The following is a 19,774-nucleotide window of genomic DNA, read 5'->3' as shown; positions in this document are numbered from 1 at the left end:
TATACATATATATACACACATACACACACATAGATGTATACATATGTGCGCGTAGAGGTGAGCCAATGCGAACCTCATGAAGTTCAACAAGGTTCATAAAGGTCCTGCACCTGCGTCCGGGTAATCCCAAGCACAAATACAGGCTGGGAGGAAACTGAGTGGACAGCAGCCCTGAGGAGGACCTCTGTGTGTTGGTTGATGAGAAGCTCAACATGACCTGTCAGTGTATGCTTGCAGCCCAGAAACCAATCGTGACCTGGACTGCATCCCCAGCAGCATGAGCAGCAGGTCAAGGGAGAGGATTCTCCCTCTCTACTCCACTCTCATGAGATCCTCCCTTTGCAATCCTGGGGTGCCCAACACAAGAGGGACATGGACATGCTTGAGCAAGCCCAGAGGAGGCCATACAGATGCTCTGAGGGCTGGAGCAGCTCTGCTCTGGAGACAGGATGAGAGAGCTGGGGTTGTTCAGCCTGGAGATGAGAAGGGTCCGGAGAGACCTTAGAGCAGCTTCCAGTGCCTAAATGGACTACAAGAAATCTGGAGAGAGACTTTGTACACGGCCATACATGTGACAGGACAAAGGGGAACGGTTTTAAACTTAAAGAGGGGAGACTGAGATTAGACATTAGGAGTAAATTCTTCCCTGTGAGGGTGCTGAGGCCCTGGCACAGAGTGCCCAGAGAAGCTGTGGCTGCCCCATCCCTGGCGGTGTTCAAGGCCAGGCTGGATGGGGCTTGGAGCAGCCTGCTCTAGTGGAAGGTGTCCCTGCCCATGGCAGGGGGTTGGAACTGGATGAGTTTTAAGGTCCCTTCCAACCCAAACCATTCTATAATTCTATGTTTCTATGTATACACACGTATTATACATACATAGACAGACATAGACACACATATACAGACATATACACATAGGTACACATATATACATATTCACATATACATATTCACACGTGTATATACATACCCAAGTACCCACCCCTACACACACCGAAGCATAGCGAAGACCCTCGCGGCCGGGGAACTACAACTCCCGTCATGCCGCGGGTTTTCCTTTCCCCCTTGCTCTGGGCCTCCCCGGGGGATTTGCTGCTGCTGGCGTGGGGTGCCTCTTTCTCCAGCTTCCTTCCTACCGAGGGTGAGTATCGCGCCTGTCGCGACAGAGCCTGTATCGTGAGGGCTGGTTGGGGGCCGCTTCCTCGGGTTGCTTCCCCCCCTTCACCCTCTTTCTCTGCCGCTTTGTGCTGCGCCTCGGCGGGGCTGCCTTTTTGTTACAGTCTTTACCTTAATTCTCTATTTTTTTATTATCCGGGGTTTGGGGAGTTTGTTCTCTTTTTCTTTTATTCTTTATTTCCCCCCCTTTTTCCTTGGTCCTTTTTCCCGTCCCACCCACCCGGAGTTGGCAGAGCCCCGCTCCGGGGCTGGATGTGCTGGGGAAGCTCTTTGTCATGGAGCGGCTGCCGAGCCGCCTGCCCTCGGGAAGAACACCACTTTGAAAGGAAAACAGACCAAGAACTCGCTCTGTGTTCGCGCTCCGCGGCTTTGCCGGGATCGGGGATGGGTTTTGGGGGCGGTGGGGGCGATATATTTGTTTTCGGTGGGGAATGAGTCCCCCCCGCCCCAGTCCAGGCTCCATTTATCGCAGCCCCCTGTGCCGGAGCGCTCAATGGGAGCTGCACGCAGGCGGGTGAAAACAAAACAAAGGGGGGTTTTGTTTTGCTGTTGTTACCCTACAAAATCGTGGTGGGAGAGCTTCCTTCTTTATTTTTTATCCCCTAGTTCGCCCGAATTTGATGTTGTTTCAGTCCGGAGGAATCCAGATAGCTGGTAGGTAAGTTGTGTCCTTTTTAATTTTAAGCTTCTGGAGGGATTTGGAATGTTTCTTTCAGATCTTCAGGCTCGGCTCTTTTGTGAGCACCCTGGCATCCAGCGCAACTTTGGTCGGGTTTTTCTTTTCACTCTTTCTGCCTTTTTTTTTTTCCAAAAAAAATAGTTAAATAACGCAGTTTCAGGAGGAGCTGATAGAAGGGGAACATTTCTGCCTCTAACAGCCGTGGAAAAAAGGGTTTTTAAAAGGCTGGGGAGAGGAGGAGTGGTTGTGTTTTCAGCTGAATATTTCTTGCCTCTTAAAGAGGATATTTAAAGCAATCGCTATGTTTTTATACTGAAAGCTGCGCTGGTTTTCCTTTCCCCTTTGTTTTTGTTTAAACTACCCCCTCAAAACCTGCAGCTACTTCATCTCTGCAGAATGCAGCTTCTAGAATACATGCAAGCAAAAAGCAGCCTAGCTGTACTGCTCTCCTGTTCCTGGCCTTTTAAAGGCCACCCATTCGTGTTTGCTGGGACTCCCCTGCCTTGAAAACAGCACTCGGCAAGTAAAATTACAAAGCATTTCAGCTAGAGCGTTAGGAGAACGATGGGTTTATATTTTCCATTTTGAACACGCGTTGGGGGGAGTCGGGGGGAGAAAAAAGGCTGTTTCCGGTTTCTGTTCAGCAGCTTTTCGTGGCTTTTTTTTTTGTTACAAAGAAGCGGCCAGATGACCTGTTGATGATACATCTCCTGTTGCTTTTTGTGCCAGTTAGGTTAGTTGGAGATGAAAGCTTCAGCTTGAACAGGCTACCCAGATGTGTTGTGCGGTCCGTGTGGCTTTGTAATGTTTTAGGCCGACAGTTTTGAAGTGAGTAATGTAGTTCAGGCGTCTGCACGGGACACTTGTGCCTCTCCTCTCCCTGGCCTCGTTCCCCACAAGAAAACCCCCAGTATGTAGAAAATGGAGCACTCCTAGTTGGAAAAATAGACCCGTTTAGTGCTGTGTGAGATTAAGTGTCCTAACTCTTTTGAAGACGTATGAATGGCCTGGCAGGAAGCTTTAGGAATGCGTTTTGCTTGTATATAGGCAGCTACCTTAAGCTTAAACGTCTCCTATTTCAAATGAATTAAACTTGTAGGAGCACCTATGTTACGCTGTGTAGTCTTGTGAAGTGTGCATAATGTTTCTGTTCTTACTAAACACAGTATTTCTCAACACCTCAGGTCGCCATGCTAGTGTTCACCTTGGAAATTAAGGTTTTAAGTAACTACTAGTATTTCAGTTAAAGCAGAATTTACATATTAGTATAAAGTCTGCCTGCTCTGTTTTGTACACTTTGGTGTCAATGCTGGTTTCTATTAAGAAAGTAGGCATGGAAAACAGGATCCTTTCACTTCAGGATTTGTGGTTAGCGATTGTGTTTGTAGATGCAAAATAGAGCATCATCTGCTTGGAGCCAGTAGTATTTAAGACACTTATTCATTTGGAAGGAACTAATTGGAAGTATATCTTGGTATAAAATGTCTTCTCAGACAGGAACTCTGGAATACAGGAAAGCAGAAAACCCAAAGCTGATTGTAGATGCTAATCTATACCCTGAGCTAAAAAAGGAAGAATGAGGGTGTTTCATGAGAAATCAGTCACATTTAAGTGCGTACTTGTAAGCAAAATTACACAGTTGATTAGGAATTCCTGCAGGATGCCAGTAATTGGAGGTACTTGTTGCTAGCTGGTCACTGTGCGGCTGGCTGGTTCTACTGTAAAAGTTTTGACTGTACATCAAGAGGAAAAAGCCTAGCTCTTTTGCTTCCCAGACGTTCATTCCTTAATCTCCAGGTTCAAAAGCATGCTGACAAACTGTCAAAGGAAGTGACAGCAAAGAGATGGTGTAGGAAGTAGGTCGAGCACAGCTAAATGCTGCTGAGTTTCAGTGGAAAAAGTAAGCGTGTTTCCATCTGATCTGCATTGTTTCCTTTCAATCTAGAGGTTAACAGGATGCACCAGTATATCTCATACTCCTACTATAGTCCCTCAATTCTCATGAAATTAATACTGCATCCCTAACTGGGCCTAGTTAGCCTGCCTGGATGGGAAGATTCATGGGAAAGAAGGTAAAATAGCAGCTTAGGTCTGATCCCATGAAGTGCAAATCATGTCAGCTGGGCAAAGCTGAAGTGGCTCTATGCCTCTCTGGAGGCCCATAGGCAGCCTGGGATGGATCTCCCTCTCCCTATGCTGCTGTAGGCTCTCCATTGTGTAGCTGAGGCATCGTGGTGTGTTCTTTATGTTTTGTAATGGATATGGCAATTAATACTCACAAGTGATCGTGTTTCTTGTTTAAAATGTTTGAATCAATAGATTCAAAATCCAGGTAAGACAAAAGCTCTTTGGCATGCTAGAAATCATCCTGCAACTTAAAGAAAGGCAAGCTTGTATGCTGTTGCAGCATTTTCCTAAGAGCAGTAAATCTATTGACAATAACTTGATTTGCAGAAAAATTACAGCCTTGAACTATGAATATGTTCTTTTCCAAGTATTCTGTATTTCTATTGATTGAAAAGGAGATCTTGTTTCAAGTAGGAAGAGGTGCTTTGCACAAGTCAGTTTGCACAGCTTATGGGATACCTAGGTGAGCCCTGTGTTGTAGACTTCTATTGCTGACCTGTGTCATGTGATTTGGAGCACCAAATGTTGCTAGCTGTTCAAAATTACCTTTCTGGAATAACCCTGTAGTCATGAATGGATGTGAAACAGTTGACTGCAAAGCTCTGCAGGGAAAGTCTGTTGTCCTCTGCTGGCACTTTGTACTGAAGGTAGGTGGTTATCAATACCAGTCTTGCTCCACCAATGTCTCCCGGTTGGCATACTAGGTGTAAATGTTGAGAGGTGGTGTTTTGGGATGTGGGCTCAAGTGTGAACTGTTCTGCAGCTTGTTTGATTCAGAGTGAGCTCAGTGCCTGGGTGGAAGTGTTTGGTTAAGGATTGACAGTATCCTTCAGTCCCTGCCATGCAGGAGCACGGTTCAGTTCATGAACAGGTAATAAAAGTTAATCTGCTAACCTTGTCTCTTAATCCATGCTGATGAATTCAATGATATTGACTTGACTGCTACCCATGGTACTTACTGCTATAAATGCTGAATTTTGTACTTGAATCTCATTTACTCGAGAGCACAGTGGACTGAACCTGGCATTGCAGTTCTGGCTGCGGTTTCAGGATTGGGAGTGTCCTATAATTTTACTCTTCTAATTGAAGGTATATGGTAGTTGTCAGAGTAGGAGCAGTCAAAACCTCTTACTCTGGTCCTGTAATTATATTCCTGTTGAGAAGAGGATTCATTCAGTTGACACATTGCAGTACTTTCCTTGTTCACCAGTAGAGTATGTTATAGAAGACTTTGGATATGTATCATGCTGGCTCAAAACACTTTTGATCCTTCTTGATGTTGTCTGTGCAGCTATGTCAACCAGATGTTTTTCTATGCTGACCCTGTTTGTAGCAGATCTATTGCATAAATGTGTTTTTAGAAGGGAGAAGAGTGTTCCTTTTGGGAAAAGCTATTTTTTTTTTAATAGTACAGAGATACTTGGGCCAGAGGGGTGCTGGTCTGGCTATATTAGGGTGGGCATGTATGTGTTCAGGGGAGCAATTGCACAATCTAATTGCAAAAGTTAATCAAAATCCCAGATGTAGACAAGCTTTTTGCTGATAAAGTGCTTTTGTCAGCCTGTTAGTTTACATATTAAGTGTTCAGGGAGGTAAGTGTGGTGGTTTTGGCAGAAAAGCTTTGGTCACTAAACACTGCATTTCCATTTGTGGGTCTGTAACATTTGTTGTAGTGGCTGAAACTCCGTGTTGTAGACAGCAGGGAAATGAACAGCAAGGAAAGTAAGAAAAAGCTGAAGTTAGAAAGACTAGAAGTGATACAGAAAATATTTTTGTTATTAGGATAGATCATAATATGAATAGCTACTAGAGAATGCTGCTCTGTGGATTGATTGAGGTTTTGCGTGGGATGTATCAAAAATATTTTGTAGATGCTTGCAAGATATGGGATTGAAGCAAGTTGCTTGGTTGAGATTCTTTGGGGAATAGTTTATTTGAGCTAGGACTTGAAGATGGGAAAGAAAACCGAACAAACCCGACCAAAACCACAAAAGAGAAAAAAACCCACACTATAAAGAAAACACAAAAACCTGCCTAGACAAAATTGTCCTTAAGTAGACCACCATCAATGAGTTTTTTCTTCCATTGCCAACTAATTCATCTGCCTGGATGTACTTAGTTGCTTGTATGCAGTGTTTCTGCAGCTATATAACCATTTGAACTTCATTACAAATGTTTAAAAATACTTTTTCCTGAGCTGGAATACCTCTTTTCCTTAATTCATGTGCAAAGTCTGGGGGGGTAGACATCAAATTCAAAGGGACTGATTTATTTTCCTTAAGATGACTGTTAAGATCTGCCATTAGCATCAGTGGAACTCAAGGCCTCCCAAGAGTTTCTGGAGGCATAGCAAGAGCAAACTTAGTGATCTGATTTGAGCATCTTGCCCTGTCCTGCTTGCCTCTTCAGTGCTTCTGAAGCACTATTTCTATTTTTAATTGTCTGATGGCTCATCTGGAGTAGTTTGCAACTGGAAAGTAGCAGCTGTTGAGTTAGTTTCCCCCTTCTTTCTGCCAGCTTGTCCTCTAGGATGGTAACCCCTAGACCTGGATCATAGAATGACAGAATGGTTTGGGTTAGAAGAGACCTTAAAGGTCATACAGTTCTAAACCCCTGCCACAGGCAGGGACACCTTCTGCTAGAGCAGGTTGCTCCAAGTCCCATCCAACCTGGCCTTGAACACCTCCAAGGATGGATTATCCACATTTTCTTTGGGCAACCCTTTCCAATGTCTCACCAGCCTTAAAATGAAGAATTTCTTTGATTCACAATCATTCATATTGTTGATTCGTGTTGTCTGAATTGTTTGTTGGGTCAGGGCAACCACACTGGTATCTCCATGTTAGATCTAGCTTGAAATGCTTTCATCCAGACAGTCATCTTTGTCTAAGAAGTGATCAGCAATGGCTGGGGCAGCACACAAAGTACCTGCGTGGAACTGTGGGCTCTTGGTGAGGGAAATAGCATGTCTGTGTAGCCTGCACATATGGCCCCCTTAACCATCATGTCCATTGGAATGCTTTAAGGCAGCATTAAACTAATAGGAAAACTAGGCTTAAGGTTATGTATTTGTAGCTCCTTTTCTAGTGTTAGGATCATGCCTCTGTGATGGTTACAGATCTGCCTCAGAGTGCTTGCTTTCCCTGTCCTCAGTTCCTTCTGCTTCTGATGGTCAAGCAGTATTAACTAGTAAAGACTTGATTTTAAACTCATGCAAACTTGAGTACTTCATATGTATTTTCTTTGTCCTAAGACAAATTAGTCATGTTAAATAATGTTAAGTGGTTCCTGAGGAACTCCTGCTAAGAATCTCAAGGCTCCTCTTCCTGAAGTGTTAATATGTATACTGGGATTTTTGGCTGATGCCACCTTGATATTCCTTCCGCTTTCATGAAGCAGTTGCAGCTCAGCACAATATTTTTACAAGAATAAATATTGCCTTAATCATGGTTTGACACAAGATTCAGCTGGGAAAACAAGTAATGGTTCTTTTGTCATGTAGCTCAACTATTTATTTGGTATGAGGATAAGGGAAAAATCCAAAATTCATAGCACATGGAGGATTACTGTAAAGTAATTTGCTTCCTTTTAAAGAACTTGTTGCTTATTTTCCTTCTGTAATGCACCTCTTGGGAGAAACTGCTAATTCTAAAAATATGTCAGTTCCGCCATATCCCACTAATACACTTTTTTTCTTTGTTTGGCTTGGTTTGCTTTTTCCCTGAGCCACTTTAAATGCTCTGAGGAATGCTCAACATGGAAGAAGTAAATGCACATAGGTGTTTGATTTGCTGTATTTACATTGCTGCTGGTTTTCATGATGACTTTGAACATCTGTTCTACAGTGAAAGGGACTACAGTGGCCTCAACCCTTAGCTAATATCACAGGTAGGATATCTGCTTTCTCTTGGGTCTGGCTGCTTTCTGCTGGGCAAGTACTCTGAGTTTAGGAAAGGAAACGTAACAGGCTACCAAGGATGTCAAAATCTTCTGACAAACTACATAGAGTTCCTCATGTGTAGGAAATTTGTGGCTATTCATGTATGGGAAACCAGAGTGATGGTAGTGCTGACACTTCAGATAAGGACTGCTTCCTGCTCCAATCTCCTGTCTCAGCACCTATTAAAGAGTTAAACCAGTATATATATATTTTATATAAACACACTTATACAGATGTAACACAACTTCATCAGTGTTGTGGCCAGTGTATTAGCTTTGTCTGGGGCTTTCTGAGCAGCAGATGTGAAAACAAAGTAGGGCCTTGTACCTCACTACTGACTAAGAAAGGCCAGGATGCTGTAGTAAAATGTGGGGGCTTATAAGCCACTTGTGACTTAGATGTAGCAACTGCTTTTGAATTTCTATGCCTATTTATACACTATTTATTTTTTTCTCATTGAAATAACTATGCATATTTCACTGTTTTGAGATACGCGTAGTTAGCAAGAGAAACTCCTACCTCTAGAGGGAAAGTGTTACAAGCTTATTTCTTGGTGTCTTTCATTTACTGTAACTTTGGGGAGGCGCGAGTTCAAGTTGGCAGTGTCTAAACAGCAGCAGAGATAGGAGCCTGATCCAAAAGATGAGGGAAGAATTAACCTTTACCTTAAAGCCAAGAGGGACTGGTTGTAGGGAGAAGAGCTTATTAATCCTGTCAGTAAGCAAGGGTAGCAAGTGTCTGGTGTCTTTCAGTCTCTTAGCGTCCACAACAGCAAGTATTGCAGGCATGCTGCTGCTACTTTATAGCTATTAATGAAGAGGATTAGCAGTCAGATTTATCTGGCTGTTTTGTTACATGTTTCAAAACCTCAGTCATCAAGAAATAGCAGTTTTAGAGATCTAGATAGTGCTTGGCTTACGTATAGAGTGAGAGGGCACTCACTCTTGCCTCACTCTGGGCAGATGTTAAGTGTAACATTGCCTGTTTTCCCTTCTCTTGCTCTCCAGTTTCCCAAGGCAGAGCTGGTGCTGCGATCCTTCTATGCAAGCAGCTTGTATTTGCCTTAAAGACAGGAGGGGTGTGTTCCCTTCTGAATCCCTGGGAGATGTGGGGAAAGGATGTGTAAGCTTTCCCATGTGTAATAGCAGAAAACCTAGCAAAGCTAGAAGTGCCCTACACCCTCCTGTCCAATTAAGAGCTCAGTGTGTGGGAGGTGGTGGGGAGAGGAACTTGTGTGTTGGGATGATGGATGATGTCTCCAAAGCCCCAGATGGATGTTAGGCTTGTCTGCCCCCCTCTCCTCTGCTTTATTTTTGTCCTTATTTTTAATAAAGGTTAGAAACTCACAGGTGTGTTGATGTGTAATTTGCTAATGTTTGGAGGTTGCCACAGAAATGAGAATTAATATTCAGTTACTAATCAAATCTTGCTCTGCTCTGAGGCATGTAAACTAATGAAGTACCAGAAAATGTGAAGGTGGGTGAAAAAAAATGATAGTGCAGTGTGAGTTCCCCGAGTTCATTCTTCACATTCTTTCTTCTGCTTCCACTGTGTCAGATGTTTAGATGTGTCAGCATGACCACGGACCAGGTACAGAATTTACCTTGAGACTCAAGCCTGATGTTGAGGAGGAAAGCACAGTGATTTGGGATATGGGGAGGTTATTTGTAACCTTTGTCACAAGTGGGATGGATTATAAAATGACAAATACTGATTCTCTGCCGGTTGGCATTCACTCAATTCAGTATTGCACAAAGCACACCAATTAGATTTAATACAAATGTTCCCTCAGAAAGATCACCTTGATTTAATTTTTTTTCAGATGCATAAAGTAGAAATGGTCTGTGCCTTTCTGATTGTTCTTTAAAGACTTAAGTGCTATATTTCTAGCTCTTGGCAGACATTGTCCACAAGAACTTCATGTTCCATTGGGCTTATGCCAAATTTAATGTACTGTTTGTACTGAAAGCATCAAAACCAGACTTACGTTAATTTTAGATTTTACAGCTACCATTATTGATTTTTCTTAGAACTGTTCCATCCAATCTGCTATCATTCTAATTTCTTTTCCCTGCAGGAATTTGGGGAAGGATCTTGACAGTCTTTATTTGTGTGGCTGCAGACTGTTTATGTGAGTGAGAGCCGTAGATCAGACGTCTCTGCAGTGGCCAAACTCTCCATTTATAGAAGCTACATCAGCACACTACATTATTTGTGAACTCTTGTCTTTAATACTGACTGGTCTACTGTGACTATGGGTAGTAGTATACACACAGTCCATTGAGTGTCTTTCAAGAAACTGCAATTTAATCAAAAGCTGAGATGGGAAATTAATGTTACAATCAACTAAACATACAAAAAATTGCAAACTTTAATTTTGCAGTGCTTGTAGGCTGTATGAATTAAAGCCTGCTTTTAAGACCTTGGACTCTGTAGAGACAAAAAAAGGAAGAGATAGGGGTGAGAAACAGCACAAATAGGAGCTATGGTAGGTGGACAAAGAAAGGAAGGAAATAGCTGAGGGAAAGGATAGGGTATAGTGCAAAACAGCCAGCCAGCATGGGCTGCAGTGTTCATAATACTGCAGGTCTGCTGATCCCTGCCTGAGAGCTGTGTCTGTTGGCCTTGTATTTTGGCTGTTCATCTTTTATTTTCAACCCTCAGGGCCAAGTAGCTGTGCAAAAGTATGGCTTCTGCCCAGGTGGCTCACAGCCCTCAGAGTAGAGCAGGATTCCCCTCCATTGTGCTGGTGTGGGACAGCATGGCACTCAGTGAAGCCTGGGTTTTCCCCCTTTGACTCTTTTGCTCCTGCTGAGCTTCCTTCTATTAAGGTATAGCCTGTTGTGGTTTCTGCTTTGCAACTTTACCTTCTACTAGTGTCACTAAAGTCGCTCAGCTCTTCAAAGACATGTATGTAAGTGGGGAAGAGAGGTGTCTCTTGATACAGACGCTTAAAATCACAAGCAGTTCTACACTCCATATTAATAGTCACTACTGTAATTGAAGTAAGTGGGAATTCCTAGTTGGTCTTCACTGTAGGCTTAACCATGGCACTCAGCAGTTTTTCTTTGGCCTAGCTCTTATGCCAAAGGATTGAGTGGGGTTTTAAGTTTATCTTTAGTTGTCTAGTCCTCAGCCATAATTTATAGTTCAGACTTTACTCCGTAAGGGTGGTGATCAGTCTTCAGAAGCATCACTTCAGCTTTGACAATCTTCAGGTACCATCCCACAGTCTTCAGAGACCCCATTTTCTGTCCTCCACCTGTCTCCCTTCCAACTTGGCACACATGTTCTGGAACCTCTGCTGAGGCCTTATTCAGTTTCTACAGTGCTAGCTTTCCCAGTGTATAACCAGATGATTGATTTGAAACAATTATTGGTAGAAGAGTTTTTGCAAATGTACCCTAAGATGTGTTAATGTATACCTCACATTTTATTGTAGCAACTGGTTATGGAAGTAACTTGCATTAATGTTAGCAGACAAACCGCGCCTCGTTTTTGCCTCCCACAAGTGCTTTGGTCATTTTTATCTTGGTGATGTAGCACCAGTTCTTATGAGAAACGTTATGCTGCAAAAGCGAGTAGACTAATGGTGCTTGCCTTCTTCTTGTCTCAATTTGTCCCAAGTCTTAGACCCCTAAGCATAGCAAAAAGTAATAGAAAATAGTCCTATGGAGAAATGTACAGGAAATTACTAAACTTGATGAAGGCAGAATAATGTTGCGTGTAATTGAGTCAGAATTTGAAATTTTTAGTTTATTGCTGTTACTGTGCTTGTTTTCAAGCTTAATTTTCAAATATCCTCATATAAGCTTGGTATTAACTCGGTATGCATGCTAATAAGATTATTGTTGTACTAAGCTGTGTTTTGCTGATGAATGTAGCTTTTGTTACTTATAGGGACAAAGTAAGTTGAATAGAAGAGTGACTATAAAGAAAAGAGAATTAGCTCCAAAGTTAAGAATAGGAGTAGCTATGTTCCCTTGTTCTTCAAGATTAAACACAGCTTTTAAGTACTGCTCAGGAACAGATTCTAACATCTCACTATTAATTAGTCCATGCATTTAAAAATACATAATTTTGCTTTTTTCCTGGAAATGAACACAAAGTCTACTATGGGAAAGGTGGTTCCAGCTCTCTGTTCCTGGTCTATGATCAGATGCATGTGTGGAACCAGGTAAATCCAACTGAGGAACAGACTGGGGCGTGAATCTGTTGATACTGTGGTTGTGCAGAAACCTTACATCTAAATGCAGGGTGACAGGCAGGACTGCTGCTTTTGCAGTGGTATTTTATGCTGTCTTAAAATTGTTTAACTACAGGATGTGCTCCTGCTCTGTGTTAGTCGTAACAACTAAGTGCAGGCATTCCTGCAGGTTGTGAGAGTAGGTGATAATAGTAGTGTGATTCAGTGCTTCAGTCTCTGCATGAAAGCTCGTGCCTCTGCATTAGTGGCCAGGTTTGTCAATGATCATAAGAATTTGTTTTGAAGGGAACTCTGGGGATCATCTAGTCCTGCTCCCCCTACTCAAAGTAGTTTGAAGTTAAAGCCAGTTATCTCATCCCTTTATTTTGCATGGTCTTGTGTAGCATACAGCTGGGGTATCTGCTGACAGTACTTGTCTGGTGCTTACCTGTAACTGTCAATCTTCTGCAAATGTAAAACTTACCCAGTATAATTCCAGAATATGTTCTTGAGCATGCTGAAACCAACTGGTATCTGAATTCCTTGAATACTTTAAACAGCCAAGTACTTGAGTTGCTCTGCACTAGGATTACTGATTGGACACAAGGACATGCTGTGTGCAATTACCTGTTTGTATTTTCTCAAAGTGCATTTATTCCAGTAGATGCAGAACTAACATTGATAAATCTCTACAAAACCATTCTTTACAGTGGCTGTGAGCAACAGGTATACTTCTCACCACTCCTCTCCCAGCTGACAGTTCTCAATTGCTGATGCTAGCTGCTTGGTGCTAATGTGGATGGGGCTTAACCATATGGTCTCACTCTGACTTTCTCTCGCAGTGTTGAAAAATGTTGTCCTGTCTGCACTAGCAGCTAACTGATCTGAACCCATTGTTGACAGCCACCATCATCAACAGGTCATTTTCCCTCTGCAAGTGTGGCTTTTGATTATGTATCGTAAATCCAAGTGGAAGTGCGGTTACAATCTCGCGGTTCTTGGACACGGTGAGTTTCCCCACTACACAGTTGCTCTAAAAGAACACATTTTTCTACTTGCACATGAACTTCCTTCTCTGGATGAAAAATTTGTGGAGAAAATTCAATGACTCATTCTAGAATTCCCTTAAAATAGACCTTTTATTTACCTCTTCAAGATTTTGATTGAGTTTAGTTGCTAGAAGTACAAGTGTAGAACAATACAAGCTGTTGGTATTGTCTTGCTGTTACTGTCTGTAACAGTATTTGTTCTCTAAACAATGTCCTTTGTAAAGTGGAAAGAGAATGCTTTAAGTTGATTATTGGACAGCATCTCTATACAGCAACCACTCCCAGCTGTTACAAAACTACAGACGATTATATTAGAGAGAGGCCTCCTAAGCTGTACCAAATTGTACTTTCTCATGCCCTAATGTTGGATTTCTGCTGAAGGTTGTTTCCCAGTTATTACTGCCTGCTGAGAGCGATGCCTTCTCTCTCCCATCTCCCTGGGCTGTGAATACATATAACTCCCACCCCAGATCTGAGTTGTGCAGCACCGTACCCTTCTTTTCTCCAGACCTGCCAGAGTTTTTCCATAAGCTGACTTTTCTCCCTAACTTTAGAGAAACAAGGAGTTTTCCAACAGGGAGCTGTGTCTTAAGTTTGTCATTAGACTGACTATATACCTTTCTCATGTGGTAGGCTTAAAATTCTTGCATTGCTTTCCATAACTTTGTCTGTGAACGTATCTGTGACTTGTTCTTTTTCCTTAGCCCTCTGGTTTGAGGACAACAGCTGCTTTCTCCTTGCTATTGCTTGTACCAAGGTAGTAATGTGGTGGTGCGAGAGCATCAACTTTTCCTTGCTTGGGCCAGTTTTCATACCAAGTTAATGAGAGTGAAATTGAGAATACAACCTCAAGTATAATGGGTGTGATTAATAGTGAGAAGTCTTTTGGCATATAACTTTGAAAATGTTTACAGTTTTATTTTACATCTCAGGGGATTGGAGCAAATAGTCGTAAGATGCTAATCATAATAATGTTTTTCATGATCAAAGGTATCAGTACTTCAATGGCTGCTATTTTTGTTTCAATTGCCGACGTCCTAAAATTGGCTATGAGCAGTCAGTATTGGTGGTTAACAGCCCAAAACATTATAAATGTAGAAGACACTTCATTATTTATTTCATGTGAGTTTGCTGACTTGAATTCGTGCTGCATATTTACTTCAGCTTCTGATCAGCTATGTATTCCACTGTGCCTCTCAATTTTCTGTCAAGTTTCTATCATCAGTGAATTCTTATTTCAGAACTCGTTAACTCTGCCAGTGCATTTCAAGGTGAAGCTCAACAGATAGTACAGTGTGGTCTAGAGGTTTAATAATAGTGTAGCTGTTAGGGGTTTGTTTTACCAACTCAAGAGTCTCATCTGTTAGGAAGAAGTTTCTATCTAATGAAAAATGGTGGGTCAGAGAGAACTTGAGTGCTCAAATACTTGTGTATAAGCAAAAAACCTCTCACTAAGAGTGTCATTCCTTAAGAGTTGTGGAACACAGTTGAAGTTGAAGCTGATGGTTTGAGAAGCTGGAAGGTAACTTCACATTTGAGTGCTTCATCTCTGTCAGACAAACAGTACACAACTTAAATGCTATAACTGACACTGAGCATTGTCTCTGATGCACTGTAATTATCCTGAAGGTCTGAGGCTTCTCCAGAAATCAGAGTGTGAATTAAATTACATGTCCAGCCCAGATCTGCTCTAGTACAGTCTTGCTTAGGTAGGCTGATAGCAATCTCGCTTACGCTGGTTAATTCAGTTGCCTTCAAAGCAGCTGAATCCTTAATTGCACCTGCATAATTAGGCTCAGGTATCAGGTTTGGTGAGGTGACCTGGTAGATGAACAAAACCAGAAGCTGGACTTTAGTTTCTTTTTCTTGCTAAGTAAGTTTTTACTTTGATATTTGCACTGTACGCCTAGAAACAAAGTCCTGCTGCTCTATAGAAATGATCATCTGCTCAACAGATGAGCTACGAACCTCAGTTTTATTTTTGTGAAACATTGTGAAGGCTTAATACAATAATAAAAAGAGAGGGAGAACTTGGTCTGTTGCTACATTACTGTGCCAGGAAATAATCCTTCCTCCCTGACCAGTTCTTTGGCTGTTCAGGCATGGTATGATGTAGTTTTATTTTTTTAACAATGACTTTATTTAGATTATCCTTCTAACTAATGGCTTTGGCATGCTTTAAAAAGACACTTAAAGAAGAGGATCTTGTTGCAGTGTTCCAGTCTTGGCTAAATTTATAGGCTGCGAGGAGTATTTTTATTTGTATTTTCATTTTAAAAAATTAAGAGATTCTTCATTTGTTCCATAGTAAAAACCATCTTTGTAGCATGTTGAGTTTGTAAGCAGTTATCTGAAAGGCTGAAGTTTTGTCAAAGGATGCAGTTGTCTGTATGCTGGAGCTGGTTTAGATTATTCTCTGCATTTCTGGTCAGAGATTCCGTGTTGCTTCTGATTAACAAGAAAGATTTTCTTACAAGCTTTGATTTCAGTTGGCTGCCACTTCACTGAGAGTTGTTATTTGTAATATTTCAATGCCCTTTGTATTAGGTCTTCTGCTATTTTTGCTTAACTTTTGTATTGGGGACCTTTATTTTTGCAGGTAAAGACAGGTCTTGCTGTTTCAGTGTGCGCAGCTATAGTGGTATTGTTTTGGGGGTAGGGATTGCAGCCTTTCTTTTTCTTTTTTTGTCAGAATTTTATATTTTAAGTAGACTTCTTTATCAAAAGTTACGGAATAAGCCCCATGCCGCAACTTTGGGAAACACTGATATTTAAATCTGTTCATAAAGAATGGGTAACATGAGGATGTTAGGATGGAAATTACATTTACTGTGATTGTATTAACCTTTTCATTTTGCTGAATGTGGGGGGGGTGACCTGGAAAGACAGGTCTGAATATAAAAAGAAGCTCAGGAATTCCTGAACACTTCAATGTTAAGCTCAATCTTGTTCTTAAAAAGACCTGCAACAACTAATACATGCTTACTCCCACAGCTGGACTTTTGCAAACCCCAGTGCAGCAAATATGAGCATGCTTAGCTTTAATACCAGAAACAGTAAGAAATAACTCTTCATTGCAAAACTGGGAACATGCAGTTATTCCCAGAAGTGGTGCTTTGCTCCACAGGTGCTGAGCAATAACTCACGATTCTTGTTGGGTGAGTTTCAGGACTGCAGCTTTGTGTCAACATTTGTGCTCTTGTATTTTGGCTGTGATGCTTGTATCCTTCTCAAGTAATTAAAAAAAAAAAATTTCTAATATGAGGTAGTTACTGTAACTTCATTAGATTTTTAAATATAATTAAAATTATATAGCTGTGCATCTAATGTTACCAGTTCTTTCCCACCATGTTATTAAACTGTGCTTTCAAATTAAACAGCTTAAGTCACAGATTGGTTTTAAAGTGTAGACTGTTTTTAGAAGACAGTTTTTTTGTGTTTGCCTATTTTTCTTTCTTTTCTCTGCATTATAATGCAGTGCCCCCTTTCTAATAAGTAAAAAAAGCCTCAGCTTGAATGTGGTTACTAAAAGGAAAATGCCAAGAAAATTATTGGAGCTGATGCACTCCTTGTGTTATGTTTCATAGAATTGATAGCATTTCAGAGTTGTTTGGTGCTGCTGACCTCACATGTTTTTGTCCTAACAATCATGTTTACGGACAAGGGATAAGTATTATAAAAGAGAGACTACAGGAGGGCGAGCTTGTGACAGTGTTGTATTTATTTATGTAGTTCAGAGTTTATTTTGGGGACATGTAATTCACACGCTTCCATCGGAGAAATGCTGAAAGTACAGAATGGCGTCAGAGTTTTGAAGTGCTTAAGTACATCAGTGGCTGCAAAGCCAGAGAAAGTCTTTCTTTCATGTTTAGATAATATACATTACTTCTATAGCTACTTCTACAACTAAGTTGCTGAAGGGAGACTGAGCATGCTTGGAAAACTTGTTTTCAAAATTCCAAATGTCTGCCACTAAGTTGCATGGAGGCAATACATGCTGCTGAAGGGAGCAACTTGCCTATTAGTTGTCTCAGCAGATCAGCTTGACAGACTCACAGACTTTGTTTCACTCGTCTGACACTTCATAAACTCATTCTGGTTGTTCAGTATCAATTTGCCATACCAGTAGTTCTTTAGTTTATTTAGCATGTCTGTTGTATTGTTAATTACTTGTATGGGCTTCCTTAAGTGTGATTTTGTACTTTGGATTTGCATTGGTTCAGGAGCTTGAATGTGGTCAGACATCTCTGCTGAGTCTGGGTTGTAACCTCGTAACACGTGCCAGCTGGTTGCCTATGACTCTTCATGCCCTTTGCAGTGTGTTGCCCTTTGCGTGCTGCTTTTCTGCTCCACAAACGGGTGATGTGAAACATCCTTAAGCAGGACATTAACTAATGACAAGCAGCAAACTGAATGCGAGCAGGACGTGTACAAACCTTCCTGAACGCGTGTGGAACGAGGCACCACTGTGCTCAGGATGAGCAGCTGTTAGTAATTGAGTAAAATGTTCATAAACAATGTCAGTCCTGAGAGGACTGCTCTACCCCTAAACCTTGCAAAGCCTACTTCTGAAGAGCCAGATTTCTTGGAATGAATCAGTCTGCGCTGAACAGCTGACTAAAAAAGGGCAAGTGAAACAGCTCCTTCATCCTTAATTATTACTTTGCTATGCTAGAAAAACAGGATTTAAGGTTTCTCTGGTACCCAGAGGTGGACTTGAAGATAACCAAACAGTAGTCTATTGGTAGGGTGTTGGGAGTGCACACCATGAGTTAAAGTGGAAACTTCTCAACCTCTATCAGGATTCAGAAGGATAGAAGTCTGTATTATATTAACCAGTCACTTTGGTTAATAAATAAGTGCATGCTGTAAATCATGTGAAATTGATTTCGAAACTGTGTAAAGTACTGCTGTGTTCTGAATAGTCTGGTGCTATTTAAAAATTGCTTAGTCTTGGTGCTGTCAGACCTGTGACTATATGCTCTTTTCAGTATATTTCCCCAAAAGTGTTTCCTATTTCCTGAATGGAAAAAGTTTTCTTTGAGAGAAAATGAATAGTTCTTTACTGCTTAAAGCCTGCCCCTCAGTGCATGCAGGTACAAAGTGCAAAGCCAGGGTAATTGTAGAAGTGAGTTTGCAAGTGTTAAAGATAATTTTGCATTTATCTTTGCATCTCAGAGAAATGCCTGAAATGGGAAAGAGATGTAGATTTTTCTTGTGCATGTGCCAATACAAATGTAGCCCAATCTGTGAATGCTGAACTACACTTGGTTTGAGGCTTCTTCAGTTAACTTTGAAATACGAGCTGTACCTCCAGGGAACCAGTCGAGCCAATATGCAGCTTTAAGCATGTAGGGTTTTTAGAAGAAATTATTGAGCTATTTTGCTTAAGAATATTATGTGGGAAAGAAGTTTAGCATGCATTGGATGAGGAGAAATAAGTTGAAGACATGTCCCCAAACCTTAGTTTTAGGAATCTTATAAATTTCTAGGCCAAATCTTGAAGGTTTGTATTCACACCGACTTTGGATCAAGAAAGAACATGAATATTTTTGTCTTCAGGAGCACTTTCCTCACTAGTAGAATTACTAAGAGCCAAATAACTGCCTTGCTAATGTAATTTCATTAAGGGTCGATGGTGCAGCTTATCATTAAAAATGCAAGGGCAAGCCATAAAACTCACAGCTGAACATTTTAATGCTGCCTAGCATTGAGTGCACAGTTTGAAAGCATTCTGACAGTGACCATCGGGATCCCCATACTCCACCAATTTAACATTAATTCTGTCTTCATATGCTAGGTTTTTGTCTGGTTTTGCTTTCCTCAGTGGCATACTCTGAGAGGAGAGAAAGCCATACAGATTCTGGAGATCATGGCTGTTTTTAACACAAACCTGCCCCTATCTTGGTACAAAAATACCTTTTGGTGTGTTTCAAAAATGTATTTTACATGACCCACACACTTGAAAGTATTTTTCCATTGGCGTTCTTCTGGTTGTAACTGAAGAGCAGACTAACTTAAGAGTTGCCATTTTCAGCTAGGTACTTTGTTATTTCAAGGTAACTTTTTTTTTTTTTCTGTATGCATAGCAAATTGGGAACTAGTGAAACCTTGAAAGCATCCAACTGTAAGTCAAATGTTAAATGTAATGATTTCCTTAGCTCTTAATTAAAACTGGACCACATGGTCAGACCAAAGTCTCTTGGGTCCCTGTAGAAGTAGTATAGCTCCATCTCCATGGTTGAGGTATTCTATCCTTGGCTTTTTGTGTGAGAATGTATTTGGCACAATAATGCCAAAAGTCACATGTGGCAAAGCCAAGAGTACCTAGCAGCTCCCTCCTGTACCTGTAAACAAGAAACTGCATCCTTGTCTCAACCAAGGAGAGTAAAATTTAGGGAAGTCATTCGAGCCCTGAATTCATACTACTCTTTATAGAATCATAGAATAGTTTGTGTTGGAAGGGACTTTCAAAGGGTGCACCTAGTTCCAGCCCCCATGCAATGAGCAGGACATCTTCAACTAGATCATCTTTGGGAATGACCTTTATGTTGCTGAGTGTTAGTTTCTATGCAGAGGTGAAGTGCAACTGCTGGTTTATTTTTATAAGCAGCAAACCTC

General features: G+C 41.3%; 1 protein-coding gene across 3 annotated transcripts in view; it reads left to right on the top strand.

Annotated features, from left to right (window-relative positions):
- Window positions 1-1,052: 1,052 nt before the first annotated feature.
- PELI1 (pellino E3 ubiquitin protein ligase 1) overlaps window positions 1,053-19,774 on the top strand; it is a 43,967-nt gene continuing 25,245 nt past the window's right edge. Inside the window, exons 1-2 of one of the 3 annotated variants that reach the window (XM_057423368.1) lie at window positions 1,053-1,137; window positions 1,779-1,830. Coding sequence is in view for 2 of the 3 variants with exons in the window: in XM_057423366.1 (XP_057279349.1) it covers window positions 13,057-13,111 (55 nt within the window). In the remaining variant the exon portion in view is untranslated. Of the gene's footprint in view, window positions 1,138-1,778; window positions 1,831-12,946; window positions 13,112-19,774 lie in introns of those variants that run through there. The other 2 variants (XM_057423367.1, XM_057423366.1) reach the window with 2 other exon arrangements.

This window comes from Pezoporus wallicus, unplaced genomic scaffold (assembly GCF_028554395.1).
Source record: "Pezoporus wallicus isolate ANWC-B61680 ecotype Strahan unplaced genomic scaffold, APGP_CSIRO_Pwel_v1 contig_4191, whole genome shotgun sequence".
In the NCBI taxonomy this organism is placed as follows: domain Eukaryota; kingdom Metazoa; phylum Chordata; class Aves; order Psittaciformes; family Psittacidae; genus Pezoporus; species Pezoporus wallicus.
The sequence above is the reverse complement of the archived record's forward strand: the minus strand, read 5'-3'. Positions and strand labels throughout refer to the sequence as shown.